Source organism: Trachinotus anak, unplaced genomic scaffold (assembly GCF_046630095.1).
Source record: "Trachinotus anak isolate AG129_WGS33_773 ecotype Australia unplaced genomic scaffold, CSIRO_AGI_Tana_v1 ptg000002l, whole genome shotgun sequence".
Lineage (NCBI taxonomy): Eukaryota > Metazoa > Chordata > Actinopteri > Carangiformes > Carangidae > Trachinotus > Trachinotus anak.
In genome coordinates, this window is record NW_027273853.1 from 12,545,259 (window position 1) to 12,566,244 (window position 20,986).

A 20,986-nucleotide genomic window follows, 5' to 3' on the forward strand; every position below is an offset into this window, starting at 1 on the left:
TAAATACTCCAGCGTGATCAGTTTTTGGCCCCCATTATCAAATTTCCCCACCCTCTTGAAAGAATGAGTAACAGTTCCACGGTGATGTACGATGAATCTATGAGGTCCTCACAAACTGTGGGCGGGGTGGGCTTCATCCTCAAAAACTGACTAGAAAGACGTTGCAACGAGACAGAAGCACTACAAGCATAAAACTCAGCTGCTGAACTGGGGATAAAATTCTCAAGACAAATTCTCTCTGTGACAGAAAGTCTTGTGGCTTGTAACCACAGTAGCTTTAAGTTTCTGTTTGCCACGATAATAGAGCTGAACACAAACAAAGCTGAGTTCACAGCTGAGTTTTCCTCTCAAGCAACATGTATTCAGCTCAACCACAACTCAGTGATATTGTCAGTCTTTAAAAGACAATTTCCATCAGCCCGTCATTCAGTGTGACTTTTAAATGAGGCAGCCTTTATAATTATTATAATTAAAATATAGTTTCTAAACAGTTTATAAACCCTTTTTAGACTCATTATATAGGACTTTTAATAAACCTTTAATGAATTGTTTATAAGTTTAACGAATGGTTTTAGTAATGTTAATAAATCATTCATTAATGCTTTGTAGGTCAGTTAAAAGCCATCAATAACAACATCTTTAGAGTTGCCAGGTTATGAACAGGGTGACACACTTTTGACTAATTAATCTGGCACCTACAATATTGGAGAATTAAGTGCATTATTATTATCACAATTTGTCATCAGTGAGGGGTTCTTACATCTATTAAGTCTTACATGCATTAATCCATTAAGTTTGTAAATAGTTAAATGCATTTAGGTTCAGATACTCTGTGGTTCTTGCCTAGAAAGTGGCCAAAAAGTCCTTTTAACCTGGCAACCCAAAAGTTGTTCTTGTTTAGGATACAACTGATCTAAAGCATTAGTAAATGTTTTATTAACCAGTAATAAATCATTATTTCCCTCTTATAAATCCTTAATAATGGGTACCTCATTAGAAAGCCGTATCCATGAGACTTCTAGATGTTGGTTCATCGTAATAGTATTCAATCTTTTCATTCACAGAATTAATTTGAATGTTTCATAAGGGAAATATATGAGGAAACCTAATGTAAAATACAATAAAATATAAATGCTGGAAACAAAACCCTTCCTCTGAAGGCTTGCAAATGCAGCTAGAAGCATCCATTTCAACAGCAGTTCTTGGTGTGTCCTATAAGGGTGTGTCAAAGAGGCTGTACAGTAAATGGGCAGAAAACTCTGGGACACAGTGTATATTTTGACTAGTAGTGAAAGGTTACAGGTCACAGGCTTTCCCTTCACACCCTTTCTATCTGTTAACAAGTGGTGCACATGCCCAAACTGTCCTTCTGTCCAAAATGACTTTGTAGCTTCCTCAATCCATACTGCACTCTGCCAACTTCCCATAATTTATTTCCCCATGGGAAATAGTTTCCTTGATGTCTGCTCTGTAAAGGCTTGATTAACACTCCTCCTCAACATTTACCTTCAACACACTGATCCACCGCCCAGAGTCAGGTCTTGCAACATCAGCTCAAATTATATTCTCTCTCCTAATTTGAACACACCGTGGCCAAACAGAGCTTGTTTTCATAGGAGTGTGTCCACGTCTGAAACTTTATCTCTCGCTGTAAACTTCAACCTACTTTAACAGAGCGACACTCCCCGTTTCAAGCTTTAACAGGCCAGCTGTTTGCATACTTACATATATAGACACGCGTGGACCACAGCTTCAGGAGGCACGCAGGGGAGAACCAATTGCACTCTGACTCATAATTGTTTTCTAAGAACTGGAAATAAACATCTTCACATTTCAGCTTTAAAAAACACTCACCTTCCTAGTTCCTCTCCAATTTCATAGAAATCATCCACATTCTGTTGCTTGAATACCGCCATGCCAGGTGTCTTCATCGATGTAACTTGTCTCCGTGATATGTACCACTTGAGCCTGTCTACCTCCACAAGTCCAACCCTGTTGGTACAAAGAGGTGGATACAAGAGCAATGAATATGTTGGCTGCACGTTCCAGCTTGCAGTAAAGCATTCCACCTCAGAGGTGTACCTACTTTCACCTTCCTCTTTACAAAGCCCAAACACTATAACAAGTGCACAGGAAATAAAAAGTACACTCAGTCTGCCTCTTACAAGTCTAAATACTGATTATTGGCTTAAAAATTTAGTAAGTACAACACAAAACTGTGCCAAGCTGGGCAGTATAACAGAGTTCAGTTCTTGTGATTATAACAGGATTACAAATAAAGAGAAAAGAGCATTTTGGGTAATTAGGGCAGGGTATCTGTTGTGAAACATTTTGTCTGGCAAAAAGGCTGACGTTGGCAACAACATATTCTTTGTAAATATTAGAAAATAACTTCATATAAAAATAAGATTCCTGCTATGAATAAGAATGCAAATATAAAATGATGATCAACTGTACAGAGCAGGAACAGACACATATGTGCTTGTAACTGTGAGAAAAAAAAAAAAAATGAAATACCACAAACTTCCCAGCCGGTAGTTTCATGTCACACATGAAGTGGCCCCACAAACTTGCTACAGCTAAATGTTCTCTTACCTTCCGTCAGATGCAGAGCTGGTGATAAACTTGCACTGGTTCCCACGTCTCCTACAGCTGGTCTGTTCTCGTCATGTCTGCAGTTTAGTCACAAATGTGCCCCTTTAACGTCTCTGTTGTTCTCTGTCACTTACAGCAGCACCATCAGGCTTTTGAGTCCGCAGAAGTCCCTCCCCCTGTTGGCTCTATTATGAAACTGTAGCATGAGGGAGGCAGGCTATCAATAAAGATGACTGACATGATCTGACGTTTGGTCTTAACTAGTGTTTAAGGAACTGAGAATTACTTAAAGCAAGTTGTTTCTCATGAACACCTGCAGATGAGACACGACACACTCAGTCAGCCATTGTTTATTGAATTTGTCTTTTTACTGGTACTACAAAAACGTACAGTGGCGTATGCTTATTTCTGTAACACAAAAGCTTTGCCCTTTACATCATTATATGATACCAATTAACAATGAAATAGATACTGTAGAGATTCACAAACAAAAAAAGTGAAGTGCCCTATAATGTCCTGTCACTACACTTGTGCAATATACTGCTGGAACAAGCAAAAGAACAAAGGAGGACTAAAAATGTTGATAGTTTTACATGTAGCTTATTCAATGTGAAAATAAAATGACATAAAACATGAAAAATGCATGCAAACTAACCTTGGAATATGAGTAAACATTGAAACATACTGTATGAGCCCTTTGACAAAATGAGTGGACCTAAGGAAAAATTATATTTTTACCTTAAACCAATCGAGTTGGATACTTTTGATTAGAGACTAGAGAGACCTGCTCTCATGAGGAAAACAAATTAAAGTTTAACTTCTACAGGCCTTTTTTCATTTACATTTCCAACACAGAACAAGTGTTACTCCGCCACTTGTTCACAAAATCAGGTGGTCAAATAAAGATGGTGAGCAAAATGCCTCTGCTGACAAATCTGTGGCAGAGGAAAAGTGGTCGATTTTGTAACTAAGCGCAATTAAATCTCTGTAAACAGCTCAAAATAAATGAAAAATAAAGACTGTTATAACAAGTTGTAAACAATACATCAGCATAAAAGAGAAAAGTTAGAAAAAACATACTCCCCCTCTTGTTGATTCGCATTCAAACAGCAGTTTAACATTGTTGCTTAACCAAATCTAAACATGGTGTTACAGAGAATGTGGCCAAAGTACGAAAGAGTAAACTGTCATGTCTAAGTACCTGAATGTGGAGGAGAGAAAGGAGTTGGTCCACATGTCAAGAGATCTCCTGAAATAATTCCCTCATAGATTACAAATCATCATCGTCTCCATTTTCACACAACAATCACGTTGACATACTGACTTCACAGCCTCTTCAACCAGAGCTGAAATACAGTATACTAAATGGTACCTGTGAACAAGTGCAAACACTGGGTTAACAAATGTTATACTGCCACACTGAGGACAACGACTGCAAATACATCAGCAATTTAAGGTGGGGCTCAGAAATCCAAGCAATATACGTATGCTTTATATTTTACAAAGTGGGTTTTAGTCAGGGGAAACTGAATCCAATAAACACTTTAAATCCTAATCTTTGGGAAAAAGCAACAACTTTAGCAAATTTTAGGGAAGTACTCTGAGGCAAGGGCATTTAAGGGAAATTAAATTACACAGATTTTAAAATAATTATATTAAAATGGTCAGATACTCAGGTAATTTGTTGGCATCCACAAATATGGTGTTTTGAAGTCAATGCAAACATCGAACATTCTCCTAACCAAATGCAGTGGAGGTTACGCAGTTTAGTTTCAGTATAAATGCAGGTGGAACACAGTTTAAGCTTTCAGATATTTCTTTGGAAAAAAAAACTCAGTAATTAAGTAGTATTTAAGAATAAAATAATTTGAAAGTATTAAAAATAAAAATAAAAAAAATTTAAAAATCCTGGCAAATATGCACAGATAGCATGAATCTTTCATCTGTCTCATCAGTATTAACCTAATTTACCACCATTAGCATGAAGGCTTTACAGGTGCATCTCTTGTTATTTGATCTGAATCCAGAGGTAAAAACTGAAGCCATAGTGTCTCCTGAAATGTTCCACACACTGTTCAAGTGATAATACAAGGGGAAAATTTTGTTTTTGATCTTTGTGTGCATGCTTTTGAAGCACATACAACCTGGAATGATATGTGATTAGAAGGCTCTATGACTGAAGTCTTAAGTTTCAGCAAACTATGAATTTCAGCATAAGTGATATAAGGGATCACTTAAGGGATCCATCACAAAACACAAAAAGATATGTTGTTGAGTGGCATGTGATTTAGAAAATGTAAAAAAAAAAAAAAAAAAGGACAAACAATTATATGACATTTAAGAAAGGAACTGGAGACAGAGAAAGCTCAAAAAATGAATCACATGAAAACAAGAGTAAAAAAAAATACAATCATTCCTTCAACAGGCATAAAATCCCCAACTATTAAAAGATCACAGCCATGTTTTCAAAAATACTGATTTGGGCTGGAAGTGTTGAGCTTGCCATCAGAAGAGGAAGAGATATAAGACGAGATATAAGACGTACTGTTTTGGCCATCATGTAGACAAACAAGCGTACAGCAAAGCATTTACAAAAAAAAAAAGGCAGGAATACTGATAGAAAGCCCATTCGGCCTGTAATGTTTTGGTCCTTTGATGCGATTTGACTCAAAATCTTTTATAAAGTTGATTGTTCCAGCTTCGATGCAGAGACCAACTCCAACAATTCTTTAGGAAAAAAAAATCCCTTTTACAACTGCAACCCATCACTCGTGTGGAGGTGACCTCTTTGTCTTCAGTCGTCAGCCACATGGCCTGGAAAGGTGCTTCAGCCTAAGGTCAGTTATCCTCCTCATCATCGCTGACGAAGCTCCGTCCATCCTGACTTGTCTCTCTCTCCCTGAGGAAGGTCTGTCTGATCGCCTCCAGCTCAGTCAGCTCCAGACGGACTTTCTCCAGGTGGAAGGAGCGGCGGTTCTGGATTTGCCTCATAGGGAAGGGGTTCATGTCTACAAAAGCGATGCTCATCAGCTTCCTGGACAACAAAAAACAAAAAAAAAAGGAAAAAGGCAGTCCTGTCAGTCTGCGATGGTTTTCAGGTATGCAGATGTACTGAATTTTATATGCTGTTATCTTTATATTCCAGCACACAACAAGGAGATATAATCGGCTATTCCAGTCTTAGTGATATTGCTCCTTATCACTGCAGACAAACTGTCCTCAGAAATGTGATGCTTAGACTTATACACGCAACCATGGATACAAAGACAAAATTGCAGTTACTGTACCGTGAATCCAGGATTGTGCTTGTAAAGTATCGAAGGTATTTGAAGATGGCTGTGGAATCCTGCAACTTCAAAAACTCTTCCTCTTTGTACTTGAAGAGAGCGAGGGCAAAGCGAAATATGATCTGTGGAGGAAAAATATCAAAGTTAAATTCATGACTTTCCTTGGGTATACTATGGTACATTGTCATATTTGACATACACAGTATAGCGTTACTGTCTTGTTATGAAGCAAGAGCTATTGACTTACTGAGCTAACTGCTGATACTACAGTTGACAGACCTCTAAATAGGGCCTTAATTATTTACATTTACATTTACTCATTTGGCAGACACTTTTATCCAAACTGACTTACAAGTGAAGGACAATACTACAGCTAGAGTGCAGTGGGAATCCTTCGTGTAGGTATTAGGTACCACATCTATTCATTTGAAGTCGTCTTTGTGTCAACGTGGTGAATGAAAGAGCAATACTAACACTTCTTTTGGTTGTATTTGATAAAAATACCTAAGTCTTTAGCTAGCTCGGTATTTGACTTTCTTCAGCAGCTACTCGATACCTTTATGTCTATCATTAGGTGCTGTGCAGATAGTGTACAGCGTGTTTATTAGAGCTTTTTTGCTGAAAACAGCTGCCTGCTGCTGCTGGAAATGTTTATGAGAGCACAGCCTGCAGACCATAAAACCAAAACAAAGAGCTAAAACAGGCTAAAAAGCTCTGTAGTTGCACAGTTGGATGGTAATTCCAGGTGGGTTCTCAATTACAAGTGACATTTATCACTAAAACATAGATATTTAATCCATTATTAAGGCTAGAAAGAGTGGAACTTTATTTTGGCAAAGCCATAACTCCTCCTCGTCAGGCTCACAGAGGTCTGACAGTATCCTGGTTAGATAAGGTCGGAGATACAGTGGGTTGATGCGCCAAATCACTACATACGCACTTGTAGGTACTTGTTTACACCCAAACAGAAAACAAATCACACATACCATCTGTGGAGAGGAAAGTGAATTTAAACCCAGTAAACTACATGGCTACATTACAAAAATTTCAAGTCTCTTTATCTAATTTTTTTGTTTTCATCAGAACTCTGTGAGCATGCCTGGACAGAAATTGGGCTGCGTGAGACTGGAGGATCTGCCTCTTACCTTTGGACCTTCATAGAGAAAGGCATCCCAGATCTTGAAGAGGATGTCGCTCACCACACTGTCCACAAACACCACCAGGAACCAGTTGAAGGTGATGAGGGAGAAGTCTACCTTGTACTGCTCAAAATGAGCATGAAGCCGGGGCAGCTTCTCACTCATCAGGTCCTTGAACACACGCTGGTCAACCTACACAAACACAACCACGATATATCTGTATGTTCTTTTTTTTTTTTTTTTTACTGCTAACAGAGACCTTAAATTTTACAGTAGGGGGAGAACGTGAGAACAAATCCAGCAGAGAGAAAGGCAACAAACAGTGCTGGTCACTGCACTGCATTCCTGCTGTGGTAAGTCATGAGCAGCAGGCTCAGTCACATGAATATGGCATCACTGACACCAAAGAAACCTGTGAACCCTGGTAAGGAGGCAGCAGCAGCTTGTCCCTGTGCTTCCCAGTGTTGTAATATAACCTTTGAGCTTGTTTACCTGTGAGCCAAGCAGAGTCTTGGTGTAATAGTCTCTTGGCATGAAGACTTCCACTATGGCTATAAGGCACCAGAAGGCGTCCTCTTGGTCCAGATAGAGCAAGGCAATGGCAGCCAGCCTAAAAAAATGGCATGTAATAAAAATGAATGGTCACAAGGCATAAAAAGAGAGAAGGAGAGAAACCAGATGCCCTCCAGTACCTGTTTAGTCCCTGACAGTAGCCGATATCTGGATTCCTCCAGGAGAAAGCCATCAGGACGTTCCTGAGTTTCTGGATGCCGCCTGCACTCGGGGAGGCGTAGTGCTTGTTGTTGGGCAAAGTACGCAGCAAGTCCAGCTCGATCTGCTTCGAGGCTGGGTTGGGCTTCTCCCGGGCCACATTCAATAAAGTCTCATAATAGTCTGCTGCCAAGAGGTCCCGAAACTTCTTGACATGGAAGGAGACACACCAGCGCCACACCTGGGAGCGGTGCTCGTGGGGCACGCCGCAGCGAATCAGGGCTTTGAGCTCAGGGGAGCGCACTAAGTCTCTGTTCATGGTGCCCGCCAGATAGTTCTCCCACTTCACTCCAACAGACACCTCCTGATTTGTCATGGACAAGGACTTCAGCTCCAAGGCTCTCACCTTTGCAACCAGCTTCTCCTCCTCTTCTTCTTCCTCAGGCACCGTCTTGAAGCCATACACATCATACTCACTAATGTTGAATCAAAGCAGAGAGAAGATGCAGAAAAACTATCATCACTCAGGGAGGTGGGGGTGTTCACATTTTGTCAGCCTGCCTTGAGTCCAACATATACATACATATGTAGGAATTTCCTGAACTTCTAACAATACATTTTGACGTGTCTGAGCATGCACAGAAGTCAGAGCAATAGTGACACAAATTAACAGAGCTAGTTTTTCCAGTCAAAAAAAATTAGGTGCAGCATTAGTTGAGTAAAACCGGTCTTGTGACTGTTTTGCATCTGGGTCTATTAGGGCTACTGATGCAACACCAGTGTCTCTTTCTCTCCAGCAGTGGGCTTTTCCTTGATTTGTTGTAGAATTTGGTAAAACTGCTATTTCTACATAAAATAGCATTGACAGTGAAGGACTGATGCTTTTGTCTTGTCTCTTTGTTCTGCAACACAACAGTGTATCTGTGCCTGAAAATCCTCATCATGACATGATGTGATTTCACCTCAATTAAGCCATATGCTGTGTACATGTTAAAATGATCTTATTTACAATATTTAAGTTAAAAAAGTTATGTTATGTTCTTTTCCAACATCAGTTCTGTTGAAAATGTTGAAATGTTGAAAAACGTAACCAAAATCACAATATGGATTCCATACCTGACAGTGTTTGGCTTGAAGATGGGGTGCTCTTGCTGGTCGGGGCCCTCTGCCTGCAGCGCATCCTCTAATAATCTGGAAATGACCTCACGGGCAGGACTCTGCTCTGAAGACGAGCACACTGGGGTCTTCACTTCTTGAAGCAGCACAAGATACTTACTCTCCACCTGACACAGCTTGGCCTCCAGGGCCGTATACTGCAGCAAAGAGAAAAGGAAACGGTTACAACAAAGTTTCAGCTTGCTGTTCTTTTTTCCTGTTTTGCCTCTTAGGTTTAGGGGGGCACCAGCTGAGGTCTTCCCATAGCTGTACTTCCCCTAAAGGTTACTCAGACTTCCTGTTTCTGTTAAGTAATGCACCATCAACCAAGAAAAACAAGACTGTACCTTTGCTTCTAAAGCTTTTTCTCTGCTCTCTGCATTTCTGCGTAATACTGTCAGCTCTAAGATCTCTTTGTTCAGGAACTTGTTCTGGGATTTGTAGCCTTGAAGACTGTCCTGAAAGTGGAAAAACAAACAGTATGTTCAGTCCAACAGTGAGAATAAAACCAAAGCATAAACAAACCATGAAAAAAAAAAACCTTGTGTTAAACTGAAGCTAAAGAAATTAATAATAACACAATACACATTTTTCCACTAGTTCTACAATCAGAAAGAGTGCTTCAAGTTTTTATAATTAACAGCTTTATCATCTTCATTAACTATAAATCTGGTTTAAGTTTTTTCTTCTGCACCTTGAGGATGTCCAGCTCCTGCTGCTCTTTGTTGGGAGGTAGTGAACTGGCGTCATTCAGATTTCCACTCTGCTCTGAGCTCTGCTGCGACAGCTTTATGATGACTTCATCCTTGGCCTGGATGGTCTCCATCAGCATCCCCAGCTGGTCATTAATCTCCCCCACTTTAATCTTCAGGCCCTTCAACTCCTGTTGCAGGCTCTCCTTCTCCAGGGTGAGACGCTCCATGTGGCCACACAGGGACTGGATCTGTCCATCTCTTTCTTGAAGCAGGGTTTCCAGCTGGGCAATTTCTTCTTGGGTTACTACTGAAGCCTGGGTCTCGGCCTGGTCTGAGGCTGCAGATGAATCTGGAGGCAGCGCTGGGCGGTGCGCTGTCAGCCTGTCACACTGAGACGTCCTTAGAGTCTGCTGCAGAAGTCTCACCAGCTCCTGGTTGATAAAGGGAATTCGTTTGGTCAACACATCAACTCGTTGGGTCAGGATCATGTCTTAAATTGCCTGATTCACAGAAAACATGCGTTTGATGAACTGAAGGATTTTTTTCCTTGTGGGGTGAAAAGGACAGTAGTATACTCTGCTAGCTGACTTTTTACTTGTTTAACTGCTGATTATATTTACTGTGGACTAAAGTCTAGTTACATTTCATCCTTTCCTACTCTTAACACAGCTACATAAACAGGCATAACAAGCTTAGTAAATACTAGTATACTAATGTGTCATACAATATGCTCTATGATCTATGATCTATGATGAGCTGTAATAACCACAGACTATATGCATTCCAAAATTTTACAATATGTATGAAAAAAGTGTCATCTATTTCACATCCTGTTACTGTACCTCAGCTCCAACTATAAAACATACTACATGAGGAAATAAAACTGAAAAAAAATGTACTGATGAACTTATGTTTGTCTTAATCACAAACATCTATCACAGTGCGCACTGGTTAGGGTTTCCCAATAAGTGTGACAGATGACCACATTGGCTGAAATCCACAAACATTTTAAAAACACTTAACGACAGTAACAAAAATTTCTTTCAGGGAAAAAAAAGACACTATTTCACTGAGCAAAAGCCATTATGTTTAGTGTGGCTATTGTTAAGGCCATCATTTACTACCTATACTAATTCTGAGATCACTAAGGATAGGGATCTTGGAGGCAACAGTCATGCTAACCTTAACAACATGTAACAGACAACCCACCTCATTCAGCTCAATAACAAAAGGATCCTATAGCTATGTACATCATTAAATATGCTGCACTGAGAAGATCTGGCCAGTATGTTCACGCATTTGCACTGATGTGTGAGACGTGTATTCACGTAAACACACGACATGCGTGTAGTTAGAGATGCAGACACAGTAACTGTGACATACAATACAGTACAGCAACAACACACAATTTTAATTGGCAACTCATTTCTAACAAAGGTAGAAAATGCTGAAAACTGTCCACAGCGAGGTCTGTGGATTAAAGTGAGTGACACGAACATAGTTTCTTTCTGGAAACATTTTGCAAATGTAATATTTGTAAATGTAATATTCAAACACCAGGAGCACCATACACAGGGGACAAATCGTATCTTTCTATGATATGCAGATGAACTTTAGCCTTTAATAAAACAATGATGTGACCGGTAAATTCAGCCATGGCCCAATATTACCTGGAGGACATAAATCAGTAGTGTTAACAATACAACATCAGCGTCGGTCCACTTGACCTGAACAGTGACTGAATATTTCCAACAGCAGTTACAGAGTCAACCAGCTGAGTCAGTGACTCAGAGTCTTTCAGTAACTTTCTGCCAAATTTGGATCTGGCACTTAACAACTTCACAGAAGAAGCATGCACACATACATTATTTATTCATCTGGCCAGCCATTGTGACCAATCAGCTACTCTCAAAACACTAAAACAAGAACAGAGAGTAACAGCACGGAAAGGCACACAGCTGTGACTGTTGATAGAAAAACTGCTGCTCCCTTATTTCTTGTTTAAGCATGACTAAACATTTGCTGTCTTCCTGTATTAGTGAGAGCATCAGAATGACACCACAACGGCAGACTTCCGCAAAATTAATTGAAATGATAGTTAAAGCACTGGACAACTCAGCCCTTTCCAGTTAAAATTGTAAAATGTATCACTGTGAAAACCAATAAGTCACAGCCACCATCATTTAGAGATATTACAGTTACTGCAAACAAGCCCACTGGTAAGATGACTGACAGACCAGTGGGTCAGGGGAGCTTTGAGGCACCCATGTAAAGCACAGCTGGACTAACTAAGTTTTGTTGGTATTTCATGACAAACCAAAGTATTGGATAAATTGGAGTCTTGACCAAACAATGGTGCTAAATGAACAGCTAAAGGACCACAGAAGTGACTATTCTTCATCCTGAGAGGGGGGGGGGTTGAATGTCTGTGCCACATTCAGGGGCAATCCATCCAGTAGCTGAGATAATTCAGGCCCAAGGTGGTCTCAAAACATGATCCATATCAGTGTATAACATTCCTTTCTTAAAATGAGATTACATTGGATGAAATAAGAAGGGCGAGAAAAGTGTACCTTCTGACTGGCTAGCTCCTCTCTGAGCTTGGCCTGCTCCTGCTGCATGCGGCTCAGCTCCTCCTGCTGACTCTGGAGGCGAAGCTGCATCTCCAAAGGCTTGCTGCCGTTGCACTCCACTGGGGAGCTCTCAGCAGTGCGCATCTCAGCGCTGCGCCCAAACCTCCCAGAGCCCATCATGTCTCGAAGCAAGGGCCTCTTAGGCCGTGCCGAGTTGCGCACAAAGTCGAAAGTGAACGCCGATCCAAAGGAATCTGAGAGAGAAGAGAATTTCATCACTTGTTGCCTGTAATCCCCATCTATAGTTTTAAACTGTCTGAGTAGGTTACAAACAAATGAACAAAATTAAGTGACTCCAGGGGCTGGATGCACGCAGCAAAGTGCAGTGCTTGTCCATTTGTTATAGTCTTGAGCAAATGGGTGATGTAATACAAGTCACAAAACATTTATTCACTGAGGGATGTAAGCTGAGCATGAGTATTGAAGCCCGGCTAGAGGCAGCAGGAAGTCCACGTACGTCTGTGAGTGTCTGGATGATGTTTCTGCTCAGGGAAGTCCTTGGGTGGGGCATCCACCAACTCCCACTCCTCTGTGCTGTTGTTGTTACCAGTGTAAAACACACTGCGCCTGCTCTCAACTCCTCTGCCCTGCCGCAGATAGGACATGGAGTTCCTGACAGAACAGAAACCAGACAGGAGGGTGAGTAAGATCAAGACTGTAGAGCTCCAGTGTTATGCTGGCCACTAAGTGACTGCTACTATGTAAAAGCTGTTCAACTCCACAGGGATCACGGACATACTGCAGGGAAGCCTGATGCTCTGCTACTTTGTGAATGGTAACATTAGCACAAAAACTTTCTTTGTTGTGGTATCTGCACTTTTGCCAACAGGCCAAGAACTAAAGAACGAACTGCAGTTAAAGAGAAATAAAAAGCAATACAGAGTATTGCCCTGCAACCTGAGTCATCTACAGAAATCAAATACTAATCAAAAATATCGTCATTAAAAAATAAAAAATAAATATGAAGCTGTTCAAATGTAATTAACAGGGCTGAGACCGGACATAACTCCAATGCGTGACAGACCCACTTCTCCCACACTTCCAAATGTGAGATGACAGCAAACAAATGAAATTAGTTTGGTTCAGCAGTGTGCAGGAGAGTGAAGTTCTCACCTCCCTCACACCTACGTCTACGTGTTTTTCAGATGTCCTGCACACATCCATCTCACAGAACAGACACACTTCAATTTCAGCTAATGCAGCCATCTACAGAGGCCACATAACGAATCACACTTCATGAGCATGCAACCCTGAGAATCTTTTCACATCACGGCTCTGCTGTTACAGTGACATCCTTGAGCTTTAGCTGCTTCTGCTCCCATCATGAGCTTTCAGTGCAGAAACTGCCGTTGAAACTCACAGATTTAGACAGAAAACAGTAACAGTTCACTGTTCTACTGAGCCACATTTCAGAACAACTTTGCAGGTGTTTGAAGCCAAATTATCAGACAACTAGGTGCTGTCTTTGTTTTATCTCCTTTTGCCTTTTAAAAACACGAGAAGCAGACAGACTGGTATGGAGGTAGGCTACAGGGAGTAAGCGGCATCGCAGCTCATCTGCTCCAAGATTTCTGTGCACCTTTATAAGTGAACTCTCTTTCTATCCATGATGGCAAAGCAAATTCCATGTCACATTTTTAGCATTTCAGTGTGTTGTTTCACTTGAATAGAGGTGTTGTACAGCCCAGAAGGGGGAACCGCTGATGGCTCCATACTAGAGTAACTAGTACTACTAGAACTAGGGATGTAACCATTTCCTATACTGCAGTCAACTTCAGGAAGAACTACAGAGGTATTTTGTTTCCTCACTACAGCTCTATTGGGGCTCACTCTGTAGCAGACCAACTAGTTGTGCCTGTTTAGCAGGGGCTCAAAACAAAGGTTTGAACATACACTTCCTTTTTAAAAACTGTGTGAAGGATGTAATTGCACTTGGCTGGAGAAAGCTTTTCGCGGAGCCTCACCTGAGTTCTGTACCGATGTTTTTGAGCGAAAAGTTGAGGGGGTTTGTGGACGACGCAGAGGGTCCTCTGGCCGAGTGGATCCCCACCATTCCCCCACCATCTGTTTCTGTCTCCATGGCAAAGTCGCTGCGGACCTTCTCCATGCTGTCACTTAGCTTTTCAAAGACGAAGCCATCTGAAACGCAACACGGAGAAACTATAATAACATAAAAACATAATAATACAGCATTACTCATATCACCACTACTCTTTCTTTCATAGGGCCTTGGTTACATCTATTGTTTGTAGAGGAAATGAGACTGTAGTGACCCTGGATGGTTTCCAAAATAAAGTGAAGCAATATTTGGAGTTACCCAGAATGCTATTTACAGCAAGAAGGATGCCTGTGGGCAGCACTCTAACCATCAGAATATACACTAGGCAGCATTTCTAAGCCCAGAGTGCTAAATATAAAATTTCCCCTTTGTATGAAATGAACTGAAAACAGAAAGTGTGGGAACATTTTCTAAAGGGGCCGAGCAGCTCCACTGGCACCCATCGGCGCTTGCTCTTTGAGTCGTCATATTCGACAAGGGAACAAACCCTTTTATCGTCTCAAAACCTGTGCCAGGGTTAATTAATAGAACAAATTTGTCAGTGGTCCTACATGTAACAGTTTGTCTGCATATTCTGTGTCTCTGTGTCTTTGCAAAGAGTAGTTATTACTACTGTTAAAAAAAAGAAACAATCATGTTAATCTTCTACTAGCCATTCAAAAATAGCTGCTTGAAACATTTCATTGCCTCTTCACAGCTAAAGGGAAAATTCCAGTTCAGTAGACATTACTTTGGTAACATTTCAGTGGTCTTTCCTGCACCCACACATTTCATCATCGCTCGCTGACAAAAGTTCAAGAACTACTAAGACTAAGATAGACAGATATGGAAAAAAGTAAATATAATCAGTATTTTATACCGCTTATGCCTTAAATTTACTTTTAGGAACTGCTACTTTTTGTAGGTTTGGTGATGTGACATCACAATGGTCTTGTAAGAGGTGAGCTGATGTTGACAGAATCAAGTATTATAATATTTTTTGACTGAATATGTCTATATTGATTCTGATATCATGGGTTTATCAGTGCCTTTTGAAGCTAGATACACTTAAAGAAAAACCTAAGTTGTGCATATAATGACAGGAGAAGGAAGTGGCATTCACAGTTCACTGAGCAATAACAGTCCAAATAAGTCAGGCCATGTTAAAGACAGGAAAACAAAGAGGCTATTTCTTGATTTCAATGTCTTGCCTTAGTATAATATTAACCTTTCAGTGTCAGTGTTTGTGTGCTACTTGCATTTCTCTGAATCTCCGCTGTTAGTCTGTTACTGGCTAATGTGGGTGCTTGGCACCTTTTCTTTTTCATGACAACTGAGACTAATTCAAAGTAAAGAAATATCTGTTGTAAATAGTTACATTTAAAATTCATTACGGATTATACACACAGAGAAAATAATTATACTGTAATTCTAATAAGTGACATGTGTGAGGTCTTTGGTGAAATTGACAGAAACTATGGGCTCAAAACAGCCTCATATCCAAGAAATAACTTTGGGTCAACATTTCTTCCAGTCAACTGGCCTGTCTGACTTCATAAGGGTCAAGGGTCAACACCCAGAATGTGAACAGTTAACAAAAACATCATAACCAGAAACCAATACTAGCAACTTTCCAGCAAACAGTTTCCCATGGAGGAGAACAGGACAAAACCAAACTGTGGTGTGTACACACACACACACACACACACACACACACACATGACCAGACATGATGTACCAGGTGGTTCGTGAGTGAGTAGAAGATGATGGAAGTAAGATGCAAGATGTAAGACGATGGAAGTGATAGGTTAGTAATCTTACACTGTATAAATATACTGTATTGCAAATACTGATGGGCCACATTTAATCTGTCACATTGAATGTTAAAAAAAAGCGAGAGCATTGAAATAAAAACACACACTAGATAAAGTAGACGTGAACCCATTTCCTTTGCTCTTCGTTGATTTCTCGTTTAATCAGTTCTTATCACAACCACTCCTACATACTCTTTGTGTAGAAACCTGGGAACCTGGCAACAAAATAGCGAGACCTGTGTCTGCAGCACTTATGTCAACATTACTGTGTCAGATACAGGTGTTTACTTTCAGCTGGTGCCTGGATGACAAAACAGAGCAGAGAAAATGAGTGTCCACGTTGTACATTCACGCTGTCTGTATATGCGTGTGTGTGTGTGTGTGTGTGTGTGTGTGTGTGTGTGTGTACCTGCCTACCATTGTCTTTGCCTACAAGGCCAGTAGGAGGGTGGGCCAGGGTCGGGGAGCTCCAGCTGTCTCTCTGGCCGGAGCCTCGTGTGTTGCTGTACTCCCAACGTTTCTGCTGCAACTCCTGGAGCCAGTAATGCATCACCTGCCTGCTGGGGGCCTGGAAATACAAGCACACACAAAACAAACCCACATAAGCAAGGATACTAACTTGTATGGATAAAAATAAGAACTTTGCAAAGTCTCAGTGTGCTATTGTAAGCATGGTAAGTGGTGATACAAGTCATATCAGAGGAGAGCAAAGGTTAAATGATGACTCAAACATCAATTTGAATGGAATTACACTTTGGCTGTAAACATGATAACAGCTGAGGAGTCAAATAAAGCATATGAAACAAGTCTAAAACCATTTTAAATAGCAGGTTACTATTAAGGTAGGTCATGTGAATGTGCACAGACGCTGGTTTCAGTCTCAGTTCCAGCCTCAGGCCATGCAAGCTGTTCGGCATTAACCATTCTCACCATCTGCTGGAAAACTGTGAGGACTTTTAGCAGGCAGCCAGGCTGAGTGAAACCAGAGGCACCTGTTTTGGTACTGGACCCGTCACAGTCATATGACAACAAAGAAGACCATCACATGACAAGTGGTGACCCTTCACAGAGCTGAGGTGCCATGAAGTCGGATGAGCTCATGTGCATTTAAATCATTCAAGTCTAAAAAGATCTCTGATTGTGAACAGCGGGCTGAGAGTGTGTTTCAGCTGAATAACGTGCTGATGAAGCTCTTGCCTGGAAAACATGACCCACATGCTAAGGTGATTATTTATTTTTTTTTTATTTTTATTTTTTTTAAAAACCAGCTTTTCTCCAAAGGTGATTGCCCATTGTCAAATCACATCTCATGTGTGTGTGACAGGAAGAAAAGGATTAGGGTCAATCTGTGAATTTGGAATGGGTGTGTCTGCCTGTTCCACAATGAGAAAAGGAAGCGACAAATGACAGCAAAACAGATTCAGTCACACACTCACACACACACGCTGGAAAGTTTATACCTTAAGGAGGAACTGATTCCCCGCTGTGCGAATCTCAAACTGACCCTCTTCCCCCTCCACATCGTAGCAGAAACACGCATCGCTTATGTCGATGTGTCCGAGTGGCAAGGCGTCTTGGGGAGTCTTGAAGTAATACAAGTAACATTTCCTCGGATCATACACGAACCACCTCGGCTTGTACCCTCTCAGAGGCCCCTTGCCGGACAGTTTGTTCAAGTAGCCGCGCAGCTTGGAGGGCTGCTCCTTCGAGCCCTCGACCTCGGCCACATCCACAGACTTGGTGGCCACGATCCGCGAAGCCGTGCAGGGGTTTGCTTCGCTGCCATCCTCCTCTTCGTGCATCTTCCCTCGAAGTTTCTTCTTCGTGCAGCGCAGCGGATGCCCACTGCTGTTTCCATCCGCATGACTGCCTGCCTCATGGACAAGGGAGGACGGGAGATGTAGTTTGTTTTTAAGATGACGCGCTTGTGTGTGTGTGTGTGCGTGTGTGTGTGTGTGTGTGTGTGTGTGTGTGTGTGTGTGTGTGTGTGTGTGTGTGAGGCAGGAGCACCGCTGGGTGGTGGTGTTTGACAAGGCGAGCGGCGGTGAGGATTCACACTCCAGCTTTGAGGGACAGAGGCGCATCAGTCCTGCTGAGATGGTGAGATACTGAGATGCTTTAAGTCAGTAACAAAGCCTACACCGGAAAACAAACCATTGCAAGATGAAAACTTGCAATTCAATTTTACATTTTGTTACAGAGATACAGATGGATTCATCTTATTGGGCCTTATAGTGTCACAGTGTGTTTATAATCTGTCATACAATTACTACCAGTTATTGTAAAACTACAGAAGTATAATGAGCAAAATGTACCTGGAGTATCAACAGTAAAATTACTGGTTTGACAGAATGGATCCTGTCAGTGTTGTATTATGATAATATTCAATTATTATTGCTGATGAATTATCATGTTATGTTAACTTTAATGTTGTAGCTTGTTGACATAATCTTGTAGTTATATATGTGAAATAAATGTGTTGGTAAATAGTAAAATATTTGACCCTGAAAAGTAGTGGGCTAAAAGTATAAAGTAGCAAAAGGTGACATGTAACTAATTAGTAACATCCCATCACTGGCAACCAGTTGTGCTGTACTAAAATAATACAAGTACCGGCCCCAGGTTTTCTGTGTGTTACTTGGTTTATTGCCATTTGATTGAATACAGCATTATTTAGGAATATGCAGTGTGTGAGCAGAATATAAACTAACAAGGGAAGGCAATAATGCAGGACTCACCCTGGTTGACATTGTACCCCAGTGATGCTAATTGCAACTAATCAAAATACCAAAACCGACTGACTTGTAATGAATTTGGTGCTTCTATGGCCCCCGAGGCTCAGAGGCCTAAGGGCAGTTGCCTGCTTTGCCTTTGGCAATCCTGCCAGGCAGGTTACAATCATCATATCTCCACATTATGGCATTTACATGCTCACAAACAAGTTGAAGTCTTCTGCAGGCTGAGGGAATTTACCTATCATGGCGTTGGGCTGAAACGGAGCTGTTTTTCAAGAGTTCACATTTTCAATTCAACGTTCAACAAACAGCATCAATTATAATTTGTTGTCTTATTGCACATTGAATGTGATCAAGGCTCAATTCATGACATAACCCATAAATGAAATGACGTAAAAAATATCATAGGCCTACTCGGTGTTCTGGTGGTTAGGGCACATACCATATAACCACAATATACCTGCTCTGTTGCATGGTTCCTGTTTGTACTGTACATATACTGTCAATCTATCCAATAAAAGCAAAAATGCCCCAAAAAATCTTCATACCTAAAATGACTCTCAGTATGCACAGCATTTAAGTGAATGAAACTCCACTCTTTCTACTCTTTGCAGGATCTACATTATAACAGCTGTTTTAGCTCTGATGTATAATCTTTGACGTCGACATGCTTAACTATATGTTATTCACAGAGTGACTCATACATTAACACTAAGACCACAGAACAAAAGGCTATAACAGACTCCAGACATGAACAAGCTGTCCAAGATGCTTCAGGCTGATTGATGGTTGCAAATCTGAACATGTTATAACATGATGTATGTGGGTCCCAGCGAGTCAACAGCAGTTGGATGGTCTTACGCTTGGAAGTGCACCTATTATTAAACTAGATGTTGGAGCTTTTTTAAAAAATATATATATATTAATAATAACTGCAGTACAATAGAGCCGCCAAACCACCTGTGATAACTGTAATAACAACGTAACGCATTTTGATTGAAGTTGGACGATTATTTTTGCAAGATTTACCTAATGAAGTTGTTTGTGAGGATGCTGGTTTTAACCCTTGGGTTAAAGGAAAGTGTAAGTAAAGGTGATGTGGTTCTGTTGTAATGACATTTTACAGGCGTCAACTGACTTGTGACCTTTTAAAGGCCCACATCCCCCTCATGTGGCGCCACAAGACTGAAAAAAGATCTTAAAGAACCTTTTGCCCTCTAACCGTCTGATAACTGAAATCTGCTTCTTCTCTTATATCAGTTTGCCTCACAGCTACTGCGGAAAAAAGATATTTACATGTTGTTCACGCACTATTAACAATTCCTTATACATACAGTACCACAGTCCTACTATACACATAATCTAATGGAGTTTTTATAAACATGGAATCCGATGTAACATTTGGCCCCAAACCTGTCCACGCCCCCAGAGGAGCACATAATGACTCACAAAGACAGACTGTACCGTTAAGATGATGTTGAAATTCTAGGTCATGGTACTGTATCAATACTTAGTCATACATGGAACATATTGTACTGTATGCATTTACTGGGTTGGCTAGGTAGATGGATAATGAGCCTGAAACTCAAATTTTAATTTATAATTGTAAACAAGTTCAGAACCACACTGATCCCAGTTTTAGACTTTTATGCCAGTTGAATATAGACAGCAGCAGTTGTGTGTCCTCAGAGATCAAAGCCAGGGCAACGTTAACATTGGAGATCGCTGAGATCCAGTCTCATCCCGCTCAGTATGACACAGACTGTTTCTGGTTATTGTCTCTCCCCCACAGGGAGTTCCTACTGCTCACCACGGAGCTGAAACTTATGGAGGTTTCATGACAGCCTTCTCAGCAATGGGGGGTATGACTTTGCCATTATTTATGACAAACTCAGAACCAAGTCTGGGAAACATCAGATTGTATTAGGGCTTTGTTTATGCCCTCTGAAATCTCTGCAAGTCTTCATGGATATTTCCATCCTTTCATGTATTTGCCTCTGCCTCATCCGCTATGATCATAATTTATTGAAAACCCAGGTCAGAAAATACAAACAATCAACTACTGACGCAACTTAGCTCCCATTACTACAGTAATCAGACAATCTGTGGGTAAAACTTCTTTTCTTGCAAACCAATGTGCTCGTGTGCACACAAACCACAGTTTCTGTACAGCTTACTTTCCGT

The 20,986-nt window shown here is 40.9% G+C and overlaps 2 protein-coding genes across 4 annotated transcripts in view; both read right to left on the reverse strand.

The window, feature by feature from the left end:
- dapk2b (death-associated protein kinase 2b) overlaps window positions 1-3,931 on the reverse strand; it is a 16,228-nt gene extending 12,297 nt beyond the window's left edge. The window contains exons 1-3 of one of the 3 annotated variants that reach the window (XM_071498617.1): window positions 3,797-3,931; window positions 2,596-2,791; window positions 1,855-1,992 (exon numbers count right to left, since the gene is read on the reverse strand). In XM_071498617.1, the coding sequence (XP_071354718.1) occupies window positions 1,855-1,931 (77 nt within the window). In that variant the 5' untranslated portion in view covers window positions 1,932-1,992; window positions 2,596-2,791; window positions 3,797-3,931. Of the gene's footprint in view, window positions 1-1,854; window positions 1,993-2,595; window positions 2,792-3,796 lie in introns of those variants that run through there. The other 2 variants (XM_071498607.1, XM_071498597.1) reach the window with 2 other exon arrangements.
- On the reverse strand, window positions 2,930-17,978 carry tbc1d2b (TBC1 domain family, member 2B). The gene is made up of 13 exons (XM_071498572.1): window positions 17,528-17,978; window positions 16,485-16,635; window positions 14,180-14,354; window positions 12,673-12,827; window positions 12,156-12,409; window positions 9,582-10,013; window positions 9,235-9,345; window positions 8,849-9,045; window positions 7,714-8,208; window positions 7,514-7,631; window positions 7,028-7,213; window positions 5,883-6,004; window positions 2,930-5,629 (listed from the first exon to the last, which is right to left on the reverse strand). The coding sequence occupies exons 1-13, from the start codon at window positions 17,867-17,869 to the stop codon at window positions 5,434-5,436; spliced, it is 2,934 nt and encodes a 977-aa protein (XP_071354673.1). The 5' UTR covers window positions 17,870-17,978; the 3' UTR covers window positions 2,930-5,433.
- Window positions 17,979-20,986: the final 3,008 nt, after the last annotated feature.